Genomic DNA, 26,875 nt, shown 5'->3' with positions numbered 1-26,875 from the left:
ATCAGTTTTTTCTGTTATTAGTGGCGTGTCTTCGACGCTGCAAATTTCCTCCTGCCTTCAGACCTTGTCAAATGGCAAAGGTGTACCGGAACGACTTTCGACACGTTTTCGCTCTTAATAAAGTAACTTTTCCTATTCGCATCTCTTCATTAAAGTTACGGTTTTTCAGAAGGCCATCGAAGTACGTAACTTATTTTCGTGGTATGAATAGAGTAGCGGTTCCGGATATCCTCAAACGTCTTACACGAGGATGTAGAAATTACTTGACCTTTTGCTCTCGCTGCCCCAACTACTGTCTCGGCTATTCCGAGATTTTTACGTGTGGGCGTAAAAATAATATCCTTTAATTTTATGAATAAATAATTAAAATTAAAACCAAAAATAGGTTGAAATGGTGTAAGTTTGAATGGTTGAAATGTCAGGAATCTGTTGGTGGTTTTAGAATTTCACTACGATGAGTACTCTCTTCATTATATCGCAATTTCTGGTCTCATACTCGGATTAGAGTACGGTAATGTACTGTTCTAACTTCTAAGTTAATACGGCGATTTCAGTCATAAATGCTGAAAACCGAACACTACACTACACTACACTATCCATGTTTAGGATTGAGAAATGCAAATGAAAAATCTTATTAATATCTTGAAAGCAACAAGAAATGGGTGACACCATTATATATTACGCGAAAATATATTGTTTGGGCTTCAAAATATTTTTCTAAAATGACACATTTATAATGACGGCTTATACAATGAATTTAGTCTGTGCTATTTTCAAATCTATATTCAGGAAGGCTATTCTGTAAAAATCAAAAATGACCAAAAAAATCTCGATCCGTCAAAAATCGCAACGCGCATGTGAATTAGGGGCGGATATCGAAATATCAAACTATCGATTAATTTTGTGTAAGTTCAGTTTTAAGTGGTGGCAGCTAGGAGCAACAAACAGACCGCAGCTAGCCTTTAAACACGCTAACTCAGTGTTGTGTACAAATTTCATTGTACGAGCCTTTTCACTGAACGTTTTACGGAAAGGGGAAAGACAATTTCCGATTTTCACTCTTCCGACGGCAGCAGGTGCTAAAGCGTCTAACCAATGAAAACTGCACACAAGAAAATGCATGACTTTTGACGAGTTGCGTTCTCCTTGTGTGGGGTGCTGTGTTTGTATGTTACGCTTTATCCGGTATTTTAGTCAAATCATAAAATAAATGCTTAAGACGACGTAAAATACTTGTTTATTTTTGGTGCCCAAGACTTAGATTGGCACCATCGACCGTACGTCGAAGCATTTCATTAATATCACTTACGTCGGCATTATACAGACCGCAAACGATTTCGAATTTGACCAATTCTATCGATAGCAGTGTCATTTTTGACGGATCGGAATTTTTTTGTCATTTTTTATATTTACAGAATAGCCTTCCTGAATATAGATTTGAAAAAACAGATATTATAACAATTCTAGTACAATTATTAATACTTATTTGTAGAGAACAGATTATCAATACTTGTAGAGAACAGATTACCAATACTTATTTGTAGATAATAGATTATCAATACTTGTAGAGAACATATTACCAATAATTATTTGTGGCGAACATGTTATCAATAATTATTTGTAGAATTTCTAATGCAAGTGAATATAGCTTCTGTGTATCACTGTACACGTATTCTCTCAATAAATAAAATCAATCGCGTAATATTAAAAAGCGATTTCTCTATTAGAGTGTTTCCATTCTAAGATTGCTACCGAGTATATCCCGGTGGTAATGGTAGGGTTAATAAAAAGAAGAGCAAAAATAGGTCTGAACTGGAAATTCCTCGTCTACCTTTACATTGGAACAAAGTAGGCCTACCGTCCGGTGCCATGTATGTCTGGTATAGTTAATCAATCTTGAAGGAAAAAGGGGGTCCCAGAGTAGCTCTTTTTTTACGGAAGAAAGTTCTTCAAACGTCACTGAAAAGCCTTATCGATTTATCAAATTTTCCAGATTCGTTTCGTGGCAGTAACTTTTACAGTCCGTAGCGCCACGTTCCCTTATAACGGTCTTCGGAACCATTTTACACCCCTCAAAACAATATCATCCGACGAAGCGCGGTCGAAAACCCAGAAAAGAAGTTATAAGGGAATCCAAAGTCTCCCGGCAGGTCTTTTATATCGAGCGCGGGTTTCACCCCTCTTTGCGCCTTCGAGCGAACTTCCCCGAGAAGCCTGTAGTCAATTCGCTTTTCGAGATCGCGTTGCATAACTTGGAAGTGTTAAAAAGGAGGGGCCCGCGCTTCTAACTCTGCCGGAATTTAGTCTCGAAAATAGGCCGACGTGTTTAACTCGCACGCTTTCAAGTTAAAATGGGCTGGAAATACATTTTTATTGCGGAGTTCGTGCTTTATTTCGGAAAATGAGATCAGTCACGGAGAAAAGGGCTTGAATAGGAGGTCTTCTAGTACCTTATAATAAAAGACGAGGTTATTTTCACTGCCGAACGCCTATACGGGTCAAATGCGCGCGCGGCAATAAGACGCGGAATAAACCTTAAGTCGTTATTAATGAAGGTTAATAGTGACTAAGAAAAGATTCCGGTAGACTGCGAGCTTGGTATCGAATTACGTGTTCCGTTCTATTTTTGGAGCTACCCAAAAGGAGTACAAACTTTTGGTATAAAAGGTTAAGGTTATAGTAAAGACTGTGTTTCGGGTCAAAATGTAGTAGTCACCATTTGGAACCACGTGCGGTAACATTACCATCATGGATGGTTGTTCGTTTGCAACTATTTATACTAAGTAAAATACCATTTCCTTCTTTTATTCGCTATTTTCTAAATCGCCATCCGGTAGATCGATTTTATTTACATATAGCTCAGATGACCTCTCAGTGGTTTTCTGCGGAAACATAAAAAAAAAAGTTTAAAAACCCAAATAACAAATTTCTAATCTAGTGATATTTTGATTAATAAATTATGTTTATAAATAATAATAAATATTATTATTTCTTTGTAATTAAAAAAATCACAATTTTTAAATCTGGAGCGTTTTGGCTATCCAAAATTGGTTTTCCAAACGCGGGGGGCTTTGCCCACCGACCCCTTCGATAATATTTAATTTCTAAATTTTCAGGGTTTCCGCGTGTTTTAATTCTGATAACGAAGGGTTTCGCGAAAATTAATGGTTGAAAACCGCTGACCTAGGTATTTTTCTAAATATTGCAATATTGTAAGTGGAATATTAGCACAATCAAAGACAGATCGATCCTTCGCTATATACAAAGGTTCGTATAAAAATATAAACTGATTACAGAAATATTTACATAGTTATATATAGCCTACGTGAATAAAGTATTTTCAAAATATCGAAATATTATAAATGAAATATTAACACAATCGATGAGATTTCGTTATTGTACTGTATACAATGGTTCGCTTCAAAATTGAAAGCGCATGAATATCGACGTTTTTAAAATTTGCCTAAATCCTAGCTACTTTATTCTCAAAAGTGTGGATGATTGTAGGAAACTGGAATCAAGTTTCAAAAATGACCACGTAAAATCACTGGTATCAGTATTTTATAAAATCTAACATCATTATAAATTTAATTAACGCAATCAATGCTATACCGTTATTTCTATGTATACAAGAACCCATAGAAATATAACTAAGAACTATGAATATATGAAATGCTGGCACCATGAAATTATTTTTCTCAAACCAAGGGAATTGAAGGCGTGCTTTAGTGCATACATTTTCATATAGTCGTGGACATTGGAGTCTTTAAATTATAATTTATTATTATTATTTATTGTTATTATTTTATAATTATAATAAAAAATATCTTCCCATTATTTAACTTTGAATCAGAGCTGGGAGAAAATATCCCACTATTGCAATTTCCAGATGGCGCTGTAGACAGATGCTTAGGGCGTTTCCATTCTGAGAAGCATCATGGCAGCATCGGACAATGTTATCGTACATAGTTCTTAGTTAAATCTATGCGTTCTTGATGTATACAATAGTTTCGCTTAAAAATTATTATCGGTATATGAGTAGAGTTTCGCCATCAAATCTACATATTTCAAATCTTGCAAAATTTTCTCCACTTCATTATCAAAATGGAAAAAGCCGGGATGACTCCAGGAATCTGGGATAAATTTTGCAAATTCAATGTCTGCATTCACGAATACACTGAGAGAAAAAACTGTAGAATTTACAGAAATATTTTACAGCATCCGTTCTGTATTTTTTTAAATACAGTACTGTACTGTTTAAATTACTATATTCAAGAAATATTTACAATATAAATTACAGGATGTTTTTAGGTATTTAAAATACAGGGGCTTCATGTAGTATTTATCGTTGAATATTAATATATACATAAATTTTCAGTACATATTACTATTTGTTTATAGTAAAAATTAGAGGTTTTTTTCAGATATTTGTAATAAAGGACAGCCATGTAGTTTCTATGGTAGAAATGTTATATATGTACATATTTGCTCAATACATATTACTATGTATTTACAGTAAAAAATGAAGACGTTTTAAGGTATTTAAAATACAAATAGTTCCTGTAGTTATTGTGGTCGAAGTTGAATTGCTAGCAAACAGTAATAATCCATAAAAATTAATTATTTGTTGTAAATCAACTAATATGAAGAAAAGATTTTTAGTGACATCTCGTAAAAGCACCAATTGAGTCATATTTTTATTTACCCATCAAATTAAAACAAATTAATGTTTATACATTTAAATGAAAATTCATCGCGTTAGTGTTTGTGGTTTGAACTAAGTTTAATACGTGTCTGGATTCCGAGCTAAGGAGTTGCATTACTATGTTGTTCACGTGTTTATGTTTCTTGCTTTGGATTGTAGTTCTGCTGGAGCTTATCGGTATATATTTAGCAAATGTGTTGAATACTTTTTACAATTAAAGTACCTTATTGGTTAAAAATTAATAACGGAAATGTTAATTGTACATAAATTTATTTCAAAAAAGGGTAGTAAGAACAAATCAAATATATAATATTTCCTGGCTATATTCACGCAGTTTTTAAATGTAAATTCCGTAAAATTTACAGGCGTGTTAGAAATGTTAATTATTATTTCAGTTGTATACAATACAATGATTCTGGTTGAAAATTTGACTATGAGCTATTTGTATAAATTACAGGAATCTCAAGTAAAAGATATTTACGAAACTTTCTGTAAAAAATATAGAACATTCCTGGCTATTGTGCGTCCAGGAGTTCCATGAAATTCTACCGAATATTTTTCTCTCAGTGTAGCCACGAAACAAAGTCAATATGTACACACATGTATTATAACAATCATGAATTAATTTAACTGTTCACCTCGTGTTTTGCGGAACAAAAACCACGCATCTGGTCTTTTCCCAGCTTAAAGGGAAGCTAGCTAAATCACGAAGCAGAGGCTATATCTGCTCTTTGAACAGAAACTCTACGGCTAATAGTTATTAATGACGAGCAATGTTTTTAATTTCGAATCGAACATTTGTATTTACGTCGTTTATTTAAATGCTAATAAATATCTTATTGATTGTTAGATTTCATAGGTTGCTGAACATGTAATAGTAAAATCATTATCTGCCTTAACCTTGCTTCAGAACAGCATAAATCAGGCCCGTAGCCAGTGTGTCAGAATTTATAGCCCGGTGTACCTAGTAACAGAGACCATACCACCGGAGGCCTATCATCATAGTGCCCTACGCCAGCGTCCACCTAGCCCGGACAGGTGACAAATCCAGCATGGGTAGTAGTACCCTACTACGGATGGTCGCACCTTTGACGCAAGCCACTCATCCCAGCAGAAGGTGCAGCAATGGGTGGACCAATCCCCACTTCGCACACAGCAGTGGGATTAAGAATGGATGCTGTAGCAACTCTAGCCGACACCCTACCTACACAGGTAAGGAGTCAAACCCTTTGGAGAGAGCTCCTAAAGGGGAACGACGGGCACACAGCAGTCCAAGTAACCCGGCACAGCTGGCACCGGAGATCCCGGTGTTGTCCCAAAAGGCCGGGAAACAGGACCGCCGTGCCCGCATATGGAGGCCCGCCGCCCCACAGCAGGCTACCCAATCCGCCGAGGCGGCCAGTTTGCATGGACCCTCTCCGTTAGCCTGAGCCGAAGCTCAGTATCCAGCCCAAACCTGACCGAAGTCGGAGGTGGAGATAGGACCATTTGATCAGAGCTAACATCCCCCAGTGCGCCACCGCCCTTATGGGTTACAAGAGCCGGACCCCAACTCCCCGGTAAAGCCACCATTTATTGCGCACTCCGACCCATTTAGGGCCAGGCCCGTAGCCCGAAAAATTTCGTTAAGGGGGCATTAGCTTTTGGTGAGGGGGCACATTTTTTTCGTTACTAGCTAATTTCGAAAATTAACATAAGTGGCGCCGGGAAATGTTTTTGGTGTTCAACAACAAGAAAACTTTGCTTTCTGAAGATGAAGGGGTAGAGAATATTCTTTGAGTGGGAATGGATTAAATTGAGGGGGCAGGTGGGGGAAAATAAAAATTTCATTTGAGGGGGCAACATTTATTTTTGAATGCCCCCCCTTGGCTACGGGCCGGGTATAAATATAATAGATTTCCGGTTGTTATATAAAAGTAGCTTATATAAAAAATCTATTTTAACGCCGGCAATTTTACAGCCATAAATGGAGTTCTATAACTGCCTTTAGAGTTTATTTTAGGATTACCGAGCATATTTTCGAGTAGATAAAATGCGGAAGAACACGCGGATAAATATCTACATTTTGTTTTCACACATTTCTCCAGAGGGTAAAGGATAAAAGTTGCATAAATTTCAAAGAAGCGCCATTGAGAATAGTACGCACTATACAATATTAGATAAGGTATGAAAAAATAGAAGGCAAACAATTTCGCCGAAGAGGCCGGTAAAGTGAATATATAAATTTGTGAATTTAGAGTACCGGTGGAAATAAAAATAAATTATAGTATCATAGTAGAAATTGAAAGTACCACTACTTTCTATGGGTCTAAAGTGCAGGTAAATATGCCCGCACTACACCCTAAAATGTGAAGGTAGTTATTTCAAAACATTAGAAAACCTTTGGTTCTATTTTTCATATATTTCGACCATCAGTGGCTGCAATAGAAAACTATTTTAGAAAAATTAGAAAATTGAAAGCAGGGCTGGAAAAAAACCAGGCTTTTTCTAAAAAAAAAACCAGTTTTTCTTGCATTAAACCAGGTTATATTTAAACACTAGTTTATATTACCTTTCAACAATATTTTCGCTTGTGTTAATTTTTAACAGTACATACGGTTCTTTATTAACTAAAATGAAATTTAAGTTAAAAATAAAGTACCAAAAATATATGCCCATATTAAAAAATTAAATTTTCTGTGACTATACTTAAAGGGCTTACACGTCTTTGACTCCCTTTAACATCTTTGCTAAAGACTTTAAAGAAAAACACAAGTTAAGATACTTTATCTGTACCTAGTCGATTATAATTAGTCAGTTTTCAACTATAGAACAACAGTATCGCTTTCAAATGTGTTGTTGTAGATTTATTTTCAGTTTTGAATATTACCAATTTCTTGCCAGATTCGAAGATTTAGTTATAGTTTCGATTAAGATCAAATATTTAAGCCAAGTTTCGTAGTGTTTTGGTAAGAAAATGTACAAAAAATTGGGGAAAATTTAGCAAAGTTTAAAAAAACTTTGGTTTATTTTAAAAAAAACACACACACACACAAGACAGAAAGAGGTACTGGACAGCTGCTGGCTCATAGAAAAGCATATTGCATATTCTTAGTCAAATTATAAGACACTGGTCATTTTGAAACCTTACAAATTTGGGGATATTCAAACATTGTAAGCTTAATAAGCCTTTCTATAAAGTCATTACGCTTGCCGAACTGGTTTTCAATGTGCCGTGTTCATTACGAGATACGCAGGAGTTCAGTTCAGTTTTGAAGGTTAGATCTTTATAGAAAGAGCGACTCGTCGAATTTTAATTCATGTCATGTTCAATTTGTTAAAATGTTCCACGCGCTCTTCAATATTTTAACGTAAAAGGCTCGTGGATTATTTTATTTCAGGGAGCACGCGTGAAATCGCTCGAGCCCATTTACGCTAAAATATCAAGACTCGCGGATGGACATTTTTAACAAGTTGAATAAGAAATAAATAGAGTTAATGCTAGCTAGGAGCAACAAACACAAGGAGAATGCAGCTAGCCTTTAAAACACGCTAACGCGGTGGTGTGTACAAATTTCATTGGACTGAGCGTTTTACGGAAAGGAGGAAGACAATTCCCAAATTTTCCCCTTCCGACGGCAGCAGGCGCTAAAGCGTCTAACCAATGAAAAATGTACACAAGGAAATCCACGACTTTTGACGGGTTGCGTTCTCCTTGTGTGGGGTGCTGTGTTTGTTGCTCCTAGATGCTACGAGTGACGTGACCGACACATCTAAACAAGAAGGCCAATGTTACTCTATAGAAAGGCCAATTGGATTGCCTAAGGACTGAGGCTTTACCGATAATTCCGAACATTTTATATTAGACATCCTCTAACTTTCGTGGACAGATTGATATTAGTGTTAAACTATAAATTTGATAAATAATCCGACATTTCCGTAATCAAACAGACGCGGGCGTAAATATTGCAGTCTGGGGTCAGGTTCATGAGACGTAAAAAACATCCCAAACAAGCCAACAACCTTCAACAAATAATACCGTATAGGTTTACTGCTCGACAGATTTCACGAGCAATTTTCTGTGTACAAACGAATAAGGCGAAAGCGGAGAGCGGAACAGTTAATCACACGCTGATAAATCGTTCCTCTATACACGAGGATATTTGCGCAATCGCGAAGAAGTGCCGCTCGCAGCTAGAGAAGACAGGAAAAAACAATTGATAAAGAAGATAAACTAGTCAACTTTCCGTAAAGAAAACAGTCATACATTAAGAAGCTGCTTATTTGTAGCGGAAATGTTCTCGAAGTTTGTTAACGGTCGCTCTCCGACTCGGCGCGCCTTCAAAACGAACCCGGTACGCGCGTGAGAAAAGTTGGAAACTCCAGCGCTAGCTTCGAAATAATGTAAGATTTCCGTGCGAAGGTTGTGGGCGACATTGTAGACGCCATTTCCAGACGGTAAACTAGTCAAAAGTATACTGCAAAATCCATGGCAGAGCCGCGGAGGAAACGTTTTCTCATAAAAGAAAAGATCAGGGCAACCGAGAGGGGACCCTAGCCCCGGTAAAATATAAATTCCGTTACACTTGGGCCCCTAGGCTGCACGGGCTCGGTCATTTGTAATGCCCCCCCCCCCCTCCTCTCTTGCCGTGCCTGTAAAATATGCACCACGTTCAACCTCCAGTATGACAAAATTGAACTTGCTTAATGTTTAATCGAAATACGACACCAAAAATGTCGGAAGCAGTTCGAGTTTTTCCCACTTCATCAAATACCTTTTCAAAGTAAATAAACATTTATCTATAAGATAAACAAAATTCAAAATCGACAGTGATCCTTAAATGCAAATGCGCTTTACCTTTAATGTTGTAGATCTAAAATTTAATGAATAATAATAATAATTAGCTAGGCTATTACCCAAGGCACCACCTTAGGCGCAAGTCAGTTAGCGACTTTCAATGCCTTTTGAAATCAAGTGACCGGGTTACAATGCGTAGGAGGGTGGTGGCAAGCCCTTCATGCCACGCGAGCGAACATGAAAATTAACTATTACCGTTAGCGTTTTATGGAAAGAGGAAACAGAAAAACTCGGGGAAAACCCTTTTAATAAATGAAATGGGAAGTTACATGTTTATAATTACTTTGTAACTGCTCATTTAATTAATTCATTCATAAATTGCTATTTATAAACTGCATAGGAGAACTTTTCATGGTAAACTTCGCGGAACACTCGTGTACCGTGTGCTGTGATGTTTGTACAGGATGGCTATACTGTAAAAATTAAAAACAGGGTTCATACAGCCCTGGAAAACCTAATTGTAAACCAAGAAATATCAGGGAATTCGATTGTCGACAAAGAATTCAGGGATATATCAAGGAAATTCTAATTTTTTCAGAAAAAATCAGAGAAATTTTTGTGGGTTCAGAATGCTTTCCGTAAAGAGTACAAATTTACATCAATAAGTTTTCTTATACCTAATGTATCTACCTCAGGGTTGCCACAGTACATGGAAAACCTGGAATTCCTGGAAAAATCAGGGAATTTGAATATGGGTATAAAAATCAGGGAAATGTCAGGGAATTTAATTTCGGTTGCAAATAGGAAACTTTTACTAAAATATAGGTTAAAAAAACCAAAATCTTGGCCCAAAAGAAGTCAGGGAAAATCTGGAAACGTCAAGGAATTTGATTGTGAAAAAACTGTGGCAACCCTGTACCTTTTTGCACAAATAATAATTTTTAACTTTATGAAATGAGCTACTCTATTAATCTTAGTTTTGATTGTGGTTATCTTGCAACTGGAAAAATAAGGGAAATATCAGTGGGAAATTGTCTATCGGGTTTCCATGAGTTGTATGAACCCTGTAAAAATGACCAAATAGTATCGATCCGTCAAAAATGGCAATGCGCATATGGAGAAGGGGTGAATATCTAAATATCAAACTATCGATTGTGTAAGTTCAATTTTAAGAAGTGGCAGTATGCTACGCTATATCCGGCATTTTAGTCAAATCATAAAATACCATTGTAGCAAATCGAAATCGGGCCGACGTCGGCTGCAGACGTAATTCGCGGAGTCGGGTGGACGTTGGCCCACTGCACTATTTATGGTCTAAATGTCCTACTTGATTTAGGGTCGGCCCGACGTCGTATGTTCGACTTCTGCCGACTCTAAATGTTCGTCGTATGTATTCCGAAACATCGGTGGGCCGACTTGGTAATAAGTCTTAATTTCGACCCAAAAATTACTTAAAGGTGTTAGAACCAGACGAGTGGTGTTTAAGAATTAAAGAAAAATAAGTCAGTCGAAAGCTGTGAAGAGAAAGATTTTTAATCATTTCTTCGATCACGGCGTTCGCCAGCTCGTTTTTTTTAATCTTGCACACGATTAAAGTAAAGCAATTTGACAATGCATAGAACTTTTTCCATAAATTGTATTTAAAAGTAAACAAAATAGGACAATCTAGCACAGTTAATTTTATCGATTTAATCGTTTATCTATATACGTATTAAAAAAGTTAGCACAGTATTATTTGTAAAATGTTTTGTTCATGAAACCCATAAGATGCCCAAAATCTCAATTATCAGAAAACAGTCCCCTAGGAGGGGTTATACAACCAGCGTGTCCGTCTGTGGGTGTGTGTGTGGCCTGCGAACGCGTTCGCATTTTCGGGGCAATGGGTAATCACTGCGTACGCAGTCGAACAACCGTTTTAGCAGTTTAAAGGTTGGCAAAACCACCGTGTGACGGTAAGCGTTAACGGATAAATTTGCGATTGCGTTGAGTTTTTTTTCGTTAACGCCCACCGTCGCTACGTTTGTTATGCGTATTCTCCAACTCCTTCTTATTGACTTTTGGGACGGACCGAGTGCTGAGTGTTACGGCAACCTCTCAACGTCCAATGGCAGGGTTTCCACCAATTGTTTACGGTATTCGTCTTAGTATCAATTTGCGATCGCATCGGGCGGGATTTGAACCCGTGACCTCCTAATTGGCAGGCGGACGTTCTACCACAGAACCACCGACACTTGTTACACAGGACGCCATTAAAGCAACTGAAACAGGACAAGCATCTAGGGGAATAAAAGGGCCATCGGCTTTGCTTTTTCTGAATTATTTTGATATATGTCAGGACGTAGTAGTTGATTACATGCATTGTTTTTCTCAAGGTATTGTGAAAACCACGACAAATATGTGGCTCGATAGCTCGTCTCACACCCGAGATTTCTATTTAGGTAATAAAATATCTGATCTGGATGACCGCCTTCTTTCGATTAAAGTTCCCAAAGAGTTTTCTAGAAAACCTCGCTCCTTTACAAAGCGAGCTTTTTGGAAAGCTTCGGAATGGCGCAATTGGGCCCTTTTTTACTCTCCATTCGTATTAAAGGGAATTTTAAAAAGAGAATTTTACCAGAATTGGTTAATTCTTATACATATTTTTCACACTCTGCTCGCTCCTACAGTGAAAGTCGACGAGTTATTTCAGATACAGATTGCTATTAATTGTTTTATGAAAGGCTATCAAACGCTTTATGGAATACCACATATGACATTTAATATTCATCAATTATCACATTTAGTTGAATGCGTTTCGCATTGGGGTCCCCTCTGGTTGTATTCGGCTTTCCCTTTCGAGATGAATAATGGCAATCTTTTGAAACTATTCAATGGCACCCAGAAAATACAGGTACAAATTTCAAATAAATTTCTACTTCTGCAGTTTTTACCATCTTTAATATCTGAGCAAAATCTATTTAAAAATAATCGCCGTTTAGAAGAATATTTACAAAGCTTAACAAACTATTACAGTTATTTTCCATCAAATAGATCTCCTTCTAAAAGCGTAATTTTAGGAAAATCTCAGAAACTTTACTTGGGGAGAAAGGACGCAAAACTACTGCGGGACTTTAACGTAAACGTCGAAACTGGAAATATTAGTAGCCATTCTAAATTTCAAATTAACGGCATTTTATACGCTATAGATAATCAAAAAAGTAAATGTCGGGAAAATTGTTACATAATCTCTTATATTGAAGGAAAATATTTAAATATTAAAATTAAAAGCATTTACAGCACGCTTGCGGGAATGGTTTATATAATTGGACACAAATTGAAAATAGCTACTGCAAACCCAATGCAAATTACTCAAGGAATAACGTGCGATTTGAAAAATTTCAAACAAGTAGAAAGAAATGAAAATGCTATTTGCTTTAAAATTGATGATTCAATAAGAAAATGTATTTCCTTAAATTTATCTGAAAAACAATATATTTGTGATTTGTATGTTTTTTTGGAAGGTAATTAATTAAATAAAATAAATGATGCTATCCGCACTAAATATTTTTATCTCAATCTACCATAAACAAAATGTGCTTAATATTAAATAAATGATTTACCTATCTCACTATTCGATAGAGCGCGCAAAACTATGTGGGGGGTTGGAGCTGCCGCATGCATGCCCCCACGAACATGGTTCACAGTAATTGCAGTTAATTTTTTAAAAAAGTCGAAAATCGCCAGTATTCGCAAACCCCCCCCCCCCTTTCTTGGTCGAATTAGCAAAACATTACTATGTCAGCCCCCTCCCCCTTCTAGAATAGGCGAAAGTAAATTGCGCCCCCCTCCCAAATACATCCATTATTCGTGATATGTATCGAAACCACTCTTTATATTTCTATAGGAAGTATTCCATACTAATTTCTATAACGCTTTCTAAAGTGTAGGTCGGTATAAATCTCTAAAGAATGAATACGGTATGAAGTTCTAAAGTCACTTCTAAAGGTCGGATTTCCAATTCTCTCTATAGATCACATTAGGTATAAAACTCTATAGAAATGGCTTTAGACAACGTTCTAAAGAACAAATTTCTAAACACATTTCTTTAGCTCTCTAAAGAAAATATTTATATTGGAAATGCTTCTTTAAGAATATAAACAACTCGATAGAATTTTCTTTATAATTCTAAAGGAAGTTTTTGTGAGGGACTTCATTGAAAATTAGACCTTCAGCTTTATCGGAAGCGTATTTAATAGAGTACGAAATTTTGGTTGAAATTATTGCATCGAAGAAATTCTAATTTAGCGTTTTCTCTATTGATTAAAAACAAATGCGCCACCCAGGTTTCGAACCCAGGCCATTCGGCTTGGCAGTCGAACGCTCTATCACAGAACCACCGATAGCTGCTTAGCTTCACTGAAAATAAGACACTCATCGTAAGCATAATAGGTAATAAAGTCTTGAATTTTTTTATGAATGAATTTATGAAGGCCTAATCTGGTTTTTTTACGAATGAAATTATGTTGATTTAATATTGTTTGTTGTGTTTTTTAACTGATCGAGATTACTTTCTTTTTTTGTCTAATCTTTGGTATTGGTGGTTTTTTCTGTCTTATATTTGTATCTACTATTTTTTAAGTTTATTTCCTTTTTCCCGCAAAACCGTCCAGTCTTAGAGGAACCTTTAAGAGCGTAAGTCATGCCCAAAAGCTTATCCGGTTTCATTATAATAACGTGAAAAATCGTACTAGTGAATGGTAAGGTGTTGCGCTTCTTGATATTATATTTTCTACTGCTTGATTTCTAAGTATTTGAACTAATTTATTGCTTGACTGCGTTATAATATTTTTCTATTAATTATTTTGATTCTGAAGTCTGATTGCTTGACTGCGTTATAATATTTTTCTATGAGTTTTGTTTCTGAAGTCTGATTGATTGGGTGGTTATTGTGTATGTTTCTATTCGTTATTTTTATTTTTTGATACTCTAATATTTTAAACTGGATATAGTATAACGTTACTTCTGCGTATTTCGAATGTGCGTGACGTGGAGGGTATTTTCACGTTTTATTAGGATCAGTTTTTTTAATTTTAAATATCTTTCGTTTTATTTGTATTTTATTTCGTTTTTTCAGTCGAATATTTTTATCGAGTTGTATACATCGTGCGCTTACACTTATGTTGGTCTGGTTTGAAACTGGGTCGTCATTACTTCGTAATTTATTTTAAACGTTTTCTCGACTGATTAAGATATTTAATTTGAAATAAAATGAGCGTTAAAGATGCGGCAAGTATTTCGTAAGCGAGAAAAATACTAATACCCTCTGTAGATATTTCTTTCATTAAAATTGGCTTCGTATTATATTTAATTGATAAACTTGTACCGTAAATAGGGTTAAATTCAATTGTGCATTGTTTTAGTACGTCTAACTCGCTGTTGTAACTACTTAATTTATAATATTCTGAATAAATTATACTCGGTTGTCTCGTCTCAATTATTTTAATTATAATTAAAATTTTATACCGGGCGGGATTGAACCGGGATTACGGTTTTAGTAAATAACTCGGAATTGCGGAGATATATCTTTAAGAGTCATCTCGAAAAATTAATACCGCTAGGGACAATTCTTCCGAGGAGAGGTATATTGTGGCTTGCCAACTTGTTTAAGTCGGAAATTGCACTATAAATTTCGGTGAGCACCCTGATTAAGAAAAGTCTGAAAAACATACATATTTTTTTAAGATTAAGACTTTTTGGGTTGGCTTCGGTCATGGACCTAAAACGACTTTCCGACCAAAGACCGACCCGTATCCGACTCCCGTGTGCTACAGCGGTCGCCACCCTGACTAAGAAAAGTCTGAAATACGTACATATTTTTTTAATTCGAAAAAAATTAGGACTTTTTGTGTCGGCTTTTGGTCATGGACCTAAAACTGACTTTTCGACCAAGACCGACCTGTAACCGACTCCCGTGTCTTACAGGGGTAAATGCTTAAGCGGACGTAAAATACCTGTTTATTTTTGGTTCCCATGATTTAAATTGTCACCATTGACCGTATGTCAAAGCATTTCATTAGAATCACTAACGTCGTAATTACAGACCTCCACGATTTGGAATTTGACCAATACTACCGATAGTTTGATATTTCGATAGCAGCCTTTTCTGCACACGCGCATTGTCATTTTTGACGGAGCATGATTTTTTTTTAATTTTTGATTTTTACAGAAAAGCCTCCCAGGTCACTGCTAACAGCTTTCGTAATTTATTTTAACCTCGGTTTCAGAAAGAGGAAACTACCACTCGAAGGGAAATTCCATATTTTCCTGCTCTAAAATTTACGACTCATATTTGAGATATCCGGGGATAGAGTTTAAGACACGCCAGTCTATGGAACCTTCAATAATAATTACTTTAATTAGCTCCAGTGGAAAGTACTGAATTTTTAATATCAGTTGCATCACGCCAAAAATATATTTCTTAAATGATGCGACTGCAACCTAGTTTTATTATACCGACAGACATCTCGGCTGTCTCATGGCAAAACCTTTTAACCACCACGATCGTAATTTTGAGATATTTGCTTTTTCAAAACCTAAGTTATAAGATTTTAACGTGGTTTTTAATGCGAAAATTATAAAATCCAAAACCATTTTTTAAGTCATAAATAGTTAAATATTTATGACTTTTACCTGAAACTTTTACAGTACTTTTGTACATGCCTTAGTAAAACTGATGCGTAAAAATCTAATGTTTCCAAAATTTGGTGGTTATATGGTTTTGCCATGGGGCAGCCGATCTTTCAAACTTTAAGGTGAAGGAATGGTTCCCATTTCCACGAACTGAGATCAAACCATCCTAAGCAAATATTTTAGCACCAAGAAAGCTTCAAAATTTACTTCAACCCGTAATTAAATCGTTCAAAAGGTCGGTTTAATCGAGTAATTCTTCCCTTGCAAGCGCTGAACCGTCTTTGCATCGGTCTCCGTAAGACGAGTCAGTGTTTTAAATATTTTATCTTGTCTTTGGGGATTCACGGGGAAATCTAAATACGAAACTCGAAGTAAAATAGTAGAGTGTTAGTGCACGCTATCATTCGGTGAACTCTGTTGGAAGAACAATAGCCTTGGATTGAAGGCTTCGCGCCTGCTGATGATTGACTGGCGCTACATAGATATACTTTCGTAAAAGCGGCGCTGTGTTAGAAGTCGATGCTATCTTCGCAAAAGGGGATTTTATTTAATGCCAGTAAGTCACGAAGATTTAAAAGGGAACTATAAAAATAACTCCGCGAGCAAAGTACGTCAGAATTTCAAATCCCTTTATTTTGGAGCCAGGTTTTTAACCCACATTCCCCCTTTTAGAAATAATAATCAAGATCTCGCTCGACTCACTCGGAATAATTTGCCTGTTTTAAAAATGCTTCCTCCTAAACATTACATGAAAATACTGAATTAAAGACTTCGCAGCGTACGGCCGAACTATAATTAAAAATTATTAAGGCCCTGTGAATCGAATAACCATGAAATATACTACTATATAAATATTAAATCATATATTTAAATAATCGAGGCGATTCACAGGGCCCGATAATTAAGGTTCTTGATTTAGTTAGCGATGCAAAATTTCCAACTTTGGATCAACTTTGAAATAATTAAATAAATGTTTTGCAATTGTATTACTAAAATACAAATAAAATTAGTTTAAATTTAACATTTAAATTAAACTCATTCAAATCAATAAATATAACGCTAGATTTGCCTACAAAATTTGCAATCCAAAACTGTCAAGTAATTTTGTCTTTATCGTAATTGTCTTTCAGTTAGCGATGCAAAATTTCCAACTTTGGATCAACTTTGAAATAATTAAATAAATGTTAAGCAATTGTATTACTAAAATACAAGTAAAATTAGTTTAAATTTAACATTTAAATTAAACTCATTCAAATCAATAAATATAACGTTAGATTTGCCTACAAAATTTACAATCCAAAACTGTCAAGAAATTTTGTCTTTATCGTAATGGTCTTTCAGTAACGTTTACAACTAGGTAATATAAGAAGTTGACAAGCGAGCAATCAACGTCATTCACGATTCTAACAAAATCGAAATATTTCCAAATTTAAAAGTATAACGATCCATATAGTATATTAAAAATGCAAGCTTCGTTTCCAAGGTTATTATCAAGTTATTACACCGTTATACATTTTTTAATTCGTCGTGGTTTTTGGTCGTCATATAACTTAAAATCTTTCCTTTAAGAAGGCTATGCCCCTAGCTCATTTTTGCCTTGTCATTTTAAATTTATGAAGGTTTGGGTCGGCGGGGGAGCCCGGTCGCAGCTTATAAAGAAAGTGCCCCTCCCCTTACTTCCGTTTTCCACGATAATAAATGAATGTAACTTTTCCGAAACAGCCGACAGATTTTAAAATATAGTCTATTAAGCGAAGGAAAAGACGCAAAAACATGGATTTTGCAACTCATTATCCTTTTATTAAATTTGCGGGCGTGGAAAAAAATGGTGAAGGTATATTTACGTGACTCTTTAGGGTAGTAACCGATGCCTTGTTAATTTTGAAATTCGAATGGCTATTATTTGTAAATGGTTTAGTGAAATTAATTAATAACCATTGGCGAAACTTAACGAATACGCGTCTTCTAATTCACGCGATATGTCAAACAAACTAATACTAGAGACCCGGTTTAAAAAGATTTTTTCTGACCAAAATAAAACCAATGGCAAAGATAAATTTCAGTCCCATTCCGTAGTAAAATGGCGCTATTTTCCATTTTATCTATTCATTGGGGATATAATTTAAGCGAGTGCTCTTTGGTAGATGCCACCTAACCGGGTCAGTCGCTCGCGGGCCGACATCAAGTGCCGGACCATTCGGACAAGATTAATATCGTCCGACACTCGACTATTCCGATAAAAGAATTCTATTGGCCCACAAATTTTCGATCTGAATAGGTCCCACTACCAAATTGACATTCGAATCCTTTAAATCAAAGTGAAGTCGTTCCAATTCTCCGAAAACAGGCGGATAAATCTCTTCACGGATGGCGAGAATGCTAAGTAGGCGCTACTTCGTTATACGTTTTATAGAAAAGCATTGTCGATCTGATATTGGCGATGTAGGCTTAGCCTAGATAGAATCTTAAAGAATGGTTTCTCACCTGGCTGGAACAACGAGGTAACCCAGATAGAGAAGCAAAGAAAATACAAACGCGAAAAGGCTGGAAAGTTTGTGAACTGGTCGAATAGTTAGACGCGAACCTTTCCTCGAATTCTCCGCGGACGATAGCTTTGAGGGTCCTTCTTCGGACGTTGGAACTGTTTCAGTCCTCGAAGCTCGCATCACATTTTGTCACAACCCGACTGTCCGATGGCACGTTGTCGCGCGAAGACGTTTACGGTGACCCTCTTGAAGCGCCTACTAAGACGGCTCTCGACGTTTTCCGGAAATGGATAGCTTCACGCGCTTCTGTCCGCGCGTCGTCCTGGTTGGCGGTTCCGCGTCAGCTCAAAGATTACGCGACCATCCGGCTGGGGGCGAAGGTCACCCGCTGCGAGGAGGCAGTTCCAACTACCGGACAATCCAGACAGTCCGCTCTCGGTCGTGCCGTCGGACCCCTCGAACCCGCTGAGCAGCGCGGAGACGCTTTCAGGCATAAGCTCGCGTTTCGAGTTTCATTAAGGCACAGTCGGCTATAAAATCCTCACTCACTCCCGCTTTCTGAACGAGTCAACTAAAGCGGCGCGACTCATTCGACGCGTTCCTTCGTAGTCTCTCGTGAGCCATATCGCTCGGAACTCTACTCTCTTTTCCCGGGCCGCTTTGAGGGGAAAGGCAACTTCAGGGGATCCAGAATGAGAGAGAGAGAGAGAGTAGAGTGACTTTCGGAGGTAAAAACCTACAGCTACTTTGGCGCCGCCTGCTGGGTAGAAATGAAGCGAAAATTTTGGGGACCGGAGGGAAAGGGGCCAACCAACTTGGCTACACCAACTCCACTGCCGGCTCCCTATACCATTGTGATCCGTTGTTTGTTGGGATTATGATATTGATTTCTATACTTCCTTACGATGCTACGACGACAGTTGAATCAAAGTTGGCCAGCGACGCTTCGCAAACTTCACCGTCCCACCGATTTTGATAGCGACCTCGTCGAAGGCTTCATCAGCGGGTTATGAATTGCTCGAAACCCCAGGCCGAAACGTTAATACCGTGGACGGATTAGCTACAATATATATCCACCTCGAGTCCCGTAAAAAGTAATAGGATTGCGCCTAAAATGCGAGGGAGCTGTTTAATTACGCTGTAATGAAAAACGGGACGGATTCTCGTCTCTTCATTACAACGAGGCGCGCTTATTTTTAGAGCGGACGCCTCTTTCAACTCCAATTCAATTAAAATAAATATAGTGTTGAGGGATAATTGGAGCGCCGACTTAATCGTAATAAATTGCTCTATCTATGGCGGTACTGAATTGATTGTTTTGCTTTCGTTAGGGATGGATCGATATGGGTACAGCCGATATATTGGCTATTCGTGGCCAATAATATCAGCGTTAATATCGGAAGATATGCCGATATTAACAAAGTTATCTATCATAACAGTAGTGTTTATGACTATGGAAAACTGGCTAAGCCTTGTACATAAAACTAAGTTTAAAATAAAATCCACTATTGACGGCTTTTAAAATTCATTTTGCGCGTGAAAATACCTCTACCAATACCAGTATCGGCCAATATCGGTTTCGCTAAGCAAATATCGGCCGATACCGATATTAGAAAAATAGGCCAATATATCGGTTACCGATCCAGTGACCAACCTAAGTCCGCCATTATAAATCACATAGCAGTAATTGTAGATGGTGATTTTGCAACATTTATGAAAAAATTCTACATTAATCCTACTGGTTTTCTTCCTTTTAAGAATGTCTAAATTTTAAACAATTTTATATAAATGATACACTTTACTCATTTATCAATAAATTTTTCAAACAAACTATTGATTACAGTGAAATAACTTGCTTGCGTTATTATAAAATACTCTATTCACGTAGGTTACCTTAACTATATATGAAAAATATTAAGCTGGGTAATTTACAAGAAAAAAGAGGTATTTTTCATTATACAACTATGTGCACCTCAAATTTACTGCTCACTACTAATCTACTATGAACGCGGCATTATCGGTCATGGATTGTTCAAAATGGTGGAGCACACATTTCGGCCCGAAACATCAACGTCTGTAGTGAATCGAAGGTGATAAGCGCAACAATCAAACAGCAACCCAAACACACTTATTTGAAATGAGCCATAGTTTTTATAGTGACGATAACGAAGCTGCCGCTTGCTTCGGACTCGAAAGTTTGAAATCGATAGCAGCAAGCGTGACCGCGCAAGGAACGCTGACAGCGAGTGTACTACGCACGACAACTTAAATCAATTGTATTAACACGCGTGGAAGTGAGTTAAGAGCTTTGCCATCGGCGTCACGATTGGCGTACGCTTTACGTGTACGGGTTCGCGGTACATTTAATGAACCGCGAAACGAAAAGTCGCAAAGTTGCAACAACCCTTTGAAAAGAGCGCTTTCTGAGGCTAAAAATAGAACGCATAATCGTGAACTGACGTAGTAATGTCGCAACTATTCGTTCCGTAATAGGCATACATTATTAATAATCTAAGAAGTGGAATATGAATAGTATTATACCCTGGCTAAAAAAATCTGAACAAGCATCCACTTTTATATTTAATCAGCAAACATAGGTGCACTAGCCCAAACACAGAACGCCTTTAGCACGAATTACGACGTTAGTTTTTATAGCAAATATCACACCCTTAGTGTCATATGATCTTTGATTAGAAAACGGGGGTTAGTCACACTTAAGTAATCAGGCGTATGATTAAATTGCAGTGTTGGGTCGGTTTCACTCCTTTTGGAGAATGTTCGTTGTCAAAATGAGCGGTAAGTTACTGGAAGTGAACTGAAACAGCCGAAATAATGCTGTTAATGAGAGATGGTCAAGAATAATAAATATCCCATCGCTTGCATGAGCCACAGAGCTAAGAGTTTCAATATTCTTATCCATTTCATTTCACAACTATGCAACGAAGGCACCATCCCCTGCAGCAAATTAGAGTCGGGCCGACGTCGGCAAAAGGTACTAAACACTAAAGTCGGCCGACCTTTGGATTTAGGGTCGAAATGTCCTAGGGGTAAAAGGGTCGGCCGACTACAAAACGTCGACTCTTTACCGCCTTTTAATAGACCTAAGAACCGACTGGGAAACGACGTCGGGGCGACTTTATATTAATGCTTATTTCCGACCCAAAACTGATCTAATTATTAGATCCGCGTTTTTCGAATACAAATAACTTTGAAGAAAAAATAAAAGTGAATAGAAAATTATCTCAGAAAATCATCAAATAGTCAGAAAATAATTAAAATATCCGCTTTCCTAAATACATATGGTCTGTTTCATAAAGTTAATGTCGAATCCAATAATTAAATGTGTCTATTTTAAGTCGGATAATGGTTGGCATACCGACCATAAATAGTCCCATAAATATAGTCGTCGACTATAAAGCGACTTTTCGACCGTACCGCGACCCAAAAACGACTTCTTGTGCTATATACAGGGGATGTTATTTGGCGTATTCAGACATTGGTATAATTGGTTTACTTTCATTCATTTTCTTACTTCTGAATCTTATTCCCTAAAGATTAAAAATAAAAAGAGTAATATAAAATAATATAAATCACCGAGTTTGTAAATTTCACTTTAAACGAAGAAATTACGAAAATGATATAAATTGAAATTTCATTACTTTAAAGCCAATATTTATGTCGTTTCAAAAAAATTTATTAAATTAATTAGGATACTAACGCTTTGAAAAATTAATAATAGCATTAAAAATAAATGTTCTATATAACTTGCAAAACATATTGTCTCATTATATTAAAACGATCTCAATCTAACTTGGTTCTGAACACAATTTATAACCAAAATGATTAAAAAATGTAAATTATATTCGTGACCTATAATGGAGCTCGTTACATTTTTCTCTTAAGCATATTAAATTCCTAACTCTGTTTAAAGATCAGAAATAAAATAAAACTTTTATTCTCATACGTTTTCATATCTACGGTAAAATGATCTCCATAGTAAAACCAGATGCACCTGTATCTTTATTGGACTAATCGATTGAAGCGTAGTTTATTTATTTTAAGCAACGAACTTACTAAAATAAACCGAAAATATAACGTAACTCAAAGTGAAAGAATTTTGTACGTTTCAAACAAACTCGCGCTAGGAAGTTGCGAAGGAGATCTGGCGCGCATTCCATGGATGGAATGAACGAATACAGGTTGGAAAAGAGTCCTGTATCCGGGAAGAGGGAAAACGTGTTTAAAGAAATCAAAAGATGAGGCCGGACACGATATGGGCGGGGAAATGCGCCTCGTACTTTCCTTTTCTCTTCAGAGACGCTTAGTCGCGACGACATGGATTTGACTGACCATCACGGACCGTTAGACCGCGGAATGACCAACGGACCAATCTCGCCGAACGAAAACAAAACGCCTCTTCCGATCACCGGTCAGTCGCGGCCAAGTTCACCGAAACGGTCAACTAGATTCTTTCTTTCCTTTTAAAAACACTCCCACTCTATTCGTCACTTTCAAAAAGTAACGGACCAACGTCTGTTTCATTCGAATATTCATAAGACTCGTCGAAATATGCCTTTCCAAACTGACCAAAAACTAGGAAACGTTTTGGACTGTATTATTGCGTACCTTAACTAATTTAACCATTTAATCATTTGTATTGTCCTAGGATTTCACAATTATTTCAAGCGCAAATTATCTAATACAATGGGTTTGACTTCTTTAATTCTACATGTAGTTGCAGCTTTGATTTACAGGAAAAAATTTTAAAGGCCTAGGATTTCTTCTGCCAGTTTTCCTGTAAGTTTTCTTCCCGCCGCGCAAATATCCTGGTGGTAGGCCAACCGCAGAACACATTGGCCTACCACCAGGATATTTTCGCGGCGGGAAGAAAACTTACAGGAAAACTGGCAGAAGAAATCCTAGGCCATTAACGAAAATAGTTTTATAAAGTTTAAATTAAATATTTAAAGGCTAAATAAACTAATTGGATTCGAACAAAATTAAAACTCAATCCACACCTATTTTAAATATTTAAAAAATATTTATTAATATAAATCCTTTTTTACTTAATCAATGTTTTTTTCTAAATTTTAACCACTTAATTAAAGTTTGATCTTCGAGTGTAGAAGTGTAGCCCTGGGCACCCATTTCATTTTCAATTTTCGATTTAAATACTCCCTGAAATGACACGGCAAAGCTTAAAATGCGCGTTAATAAATTATTCACGTAGAATGATACTTTATTCCTACGTATTTTTTGAAGCGCCTCGCGAAGAATTAAACTTGTATGTTGCCAAAATGATTTTGACGCAAAATGACGCAAATTACTCGCGACAAGAAGACAAACAACGTGAAAAAAATTGAAAAAAGGTAAAACTTGAAAATGTCAGAAGAATGGTCGGAGCCGCCGAGAAAAACTTGGCTCGCGTAGTGCATAATTAAAAGAGTAAAGGCTGCAAATTTGGTACTCTCTCTTTCTCTCTGTGGCTGTCGGAGTGCGTAACTCCCGGTTTTCGCTTTCGAAAAGGGAACGCGAAAGAAAACTTCATAAAAAGTGACAAGTCCACTCAATCAAAACGAGAACTCTCTTCCTTTTCTCTTTATTTTCGTACTTCATCTTATGGCCGCTCTGTTCGCTGTTGGGCCAACTAGGCAACGCCCGCCAAAGTAGCCAGAAAACGTACGTATTGTTCAAAAACCCATCTCAAAAATACCACTTCTAGCGATGATTGCGGACCTAACGAAAAAATTACGCTGTCAACCACCGAAAATACCACGTTAACGGTAATTAAGCTGCAGCCTAAATTATACGAACAATATGTAATTACTTCTTTGTTAGGAATTTTAGGAGTTAAATATTTTTGTCGAAGTTATGTTAATCATTTTCTGTAATATGGTAATTCACCGATCAAAACAATAAAATGTGTTAAACTAAACGTTATTTGGCTACTTGCGTATAAAATCAAAAGAATACAAGTTGGCAAGCTTGCCAAAATATACCACTCCTCGGAAGAATTTGCCCTTGGGTGTATTAACTACTGGACACGGTACTCAATGATATTTCGCCATCAAAAGCGTCCTCCAAAAAAATCCTGGTGCCATCCCAACCAGTAGATTATTTTTTATTTTAATTATAAATATTACAAATGTTATTGCATTAAACAAATTTCCAATATCAATAGAACAAAAAACCAACTTTAGACCCAAAACGTTATTAAATTACCAAAGCAACAAAATGAGAAATAGAAAACACAAAATTTAAAATTATTAGAACGCTCACGAAACATAAAATAAACGTGCAAGAAACTATTTTATAGAGAAAAACCAACTCATTGTAATATAGGTCTAAAAACAATCAAATTTATATGGAAAAACAAAAGTTTCAGTGAAAGCACAAATAAAAACTGCGTGGGCTCATGACGACAACCCAACGAAGCCGATAAAAATCAATGCAAATAAAAAATCGTAGACATGAATTATCCCACACATTATCAACAAACAAGAAAAATAACCAATAGAAAAATATATAAAAATAACCCAACTAAATAACAAGTTAATTAAAATACTTAGGAATCAAGAAAAAGTCAATCTAAATACCCACAGTAATAAACATTGTATTCACAGAAATATGCAATAAAAATATATAATAATAACCAAGAACCCATAGACTTACGTCTATGGGTTCTTGTAATAACCCAATCAAACAACAAGGTAATTCAAATATTTAGAAATCCTGAAAATGTCAATCCATATACCCAAGGTAATGAAAATTGAAATAGAAAAAACCAAAAACACCTTACCGTTCACAATTCCCGGCTTACATCGCACACAAAAAAACCTTAACTGAATAGTGAAGGCAAAACAACAGTGCATATCTCAAAATGAATAAAACCAATGTAACCACATTAATGAAAATGTATCACACATTTAAAGCCGATAAGAAAACACGTAAAATAAATAACGAAGTTACGAGTAAAGTAAGCAAAACGAAAAAAGCGCGTAGTATACCACTTGAAATTGTATTCATAAATGACCCTTAACGGTTCAAAAGTACCGATAGACAAAAAACTAACTAAGTGTATCACCCACTGGTTCTACCCTTTATCCCCCTTATCGCTAAAACAAGATTTGACCTTTAAAATTTCATACGTAAAAAAATGTAGACTTTAAAAACTATGAATATTATCTTCCGCTTTAGCTGAGCTTATAATTTTCAATGAACCGTAACATGTATCGGTGGTTCTGTGGTAGAACACTCGCCTGTCATGCAGGAGGGCTCGGCTTCGAAACCCGTCCGGTGCGATCGCAAAATGATGGTATAACGTATACCGTGAACATTTGGTGACCTCAGTCCGTCCCAAACGTCGAAGATTCTTCACGTACAATCACAATTCGGAAAAGAAAATTATAATACACCCCATGACAAAAAGAGGGCGCTTTTGGAAAAACCTTTTCCCTAATTCTAAGAAACTGCGTTCGCAGCGATTACACTTTGCTCCGAAAATGCGAACGCGTTCGCAGACCAACAGACACACAGACCGACAGACACGGTGATTGTAATACCCCTCCTAGCTGATATAGTCCTCTCAGAGAGATAAATATTTAAAACAACAACTTTATTTATGCAAAAAATTATTTACATTATTGTTTTAAATAATTTTTTGCGTAAATAACGTTGCTGATTTTAATTATTTTTTATTATTATATTTCTAATAAAATGCATACTAAAAGGAATCTTTATGTATTAACTTGGAATTTGTAAAAAGCCACAACGCTGCTGGAGAAAAGGCTTGGATTAAACCACGTCGAATATACCCTGTCGCGCGTATTTTTTAAATCATTGGTGAGTGAAAATCTCGGCTGTAAACCACGCCTGTTTCTATGATAATTATCAGAACCACCATGATCTTCCTTAATTTCGTGATTCTATGCTTTCAATATTATTTAAATAAACGTGTATTATATATTTATATCCAGAGAATTATACATCCAAGCCCTTAAAATAAAACATTTACCATGCATCCACTCCATAAGAAAATTTTCTTATTTATAAAACATATTTGGTTGTGCATTAAAAAGGTTTAGTTAGTTGTCGTAAGTCCATTAATTCTATTTTATTGACCGAAAAATCAACGAAATCTTGGGAAGCAAATAACATTAGCAGTATAGGGAGATGAATACGAAATATACTTTTTCTAATTTTTATTTTATACTTCTTGTGAAACCTATAAAGAACCAC

General features: G+C 36.4%; 1 protein-coding gene across 3 annotated transcripts in view; it reads right to left on the bottom strand.

Moving 5' to 3' along the window:
* The window catches only part of LOC149943501 (gamma-aminobutyric acid receptor subunit alpha-6-like), an 81,534-nt gene extending 62,251 nt beyond the window's left edge, over positions 1-19,283 (bottom strand). For all 3 annotated transcript variants that reach the window (XM_090174891.1, XM_090174889.1, XM_090174892.1), the window contains exon 1: positions 18,636-19,283. In XM_090174891.1, the coding sequence (XP_090031017.1) occupies positions 18,636-18,817 (182 nt within the window). In that variant the 5' untranslated portion in view covers positions 18,818-19,283. The remainder of the gene's footprint in view (positions 1-18,635) is intronic.
* Positions 19,284-26,875: the final 7,592 nt, after the last annotated feature.

Source organism: Leiobunum rupestre, chromosome 5, assembly GCF_980474605.1.
Source record: "Leiobunum rupestre chromosome 5, qqLeiRupe1.1.hap1, whole genome shotgun sequence".
NCBI lineage: Eukaryota > Metazoa > Arthropoda > Arachnida > Opiliones > Sclerosomatidae > Leiobunum > Leiobunum rupestre.
The sequence above is the reverse complement of the archived record's forward strand: the minus strand, read 5'-3'. Positions and strand labels throughout refer to the sequence as shown.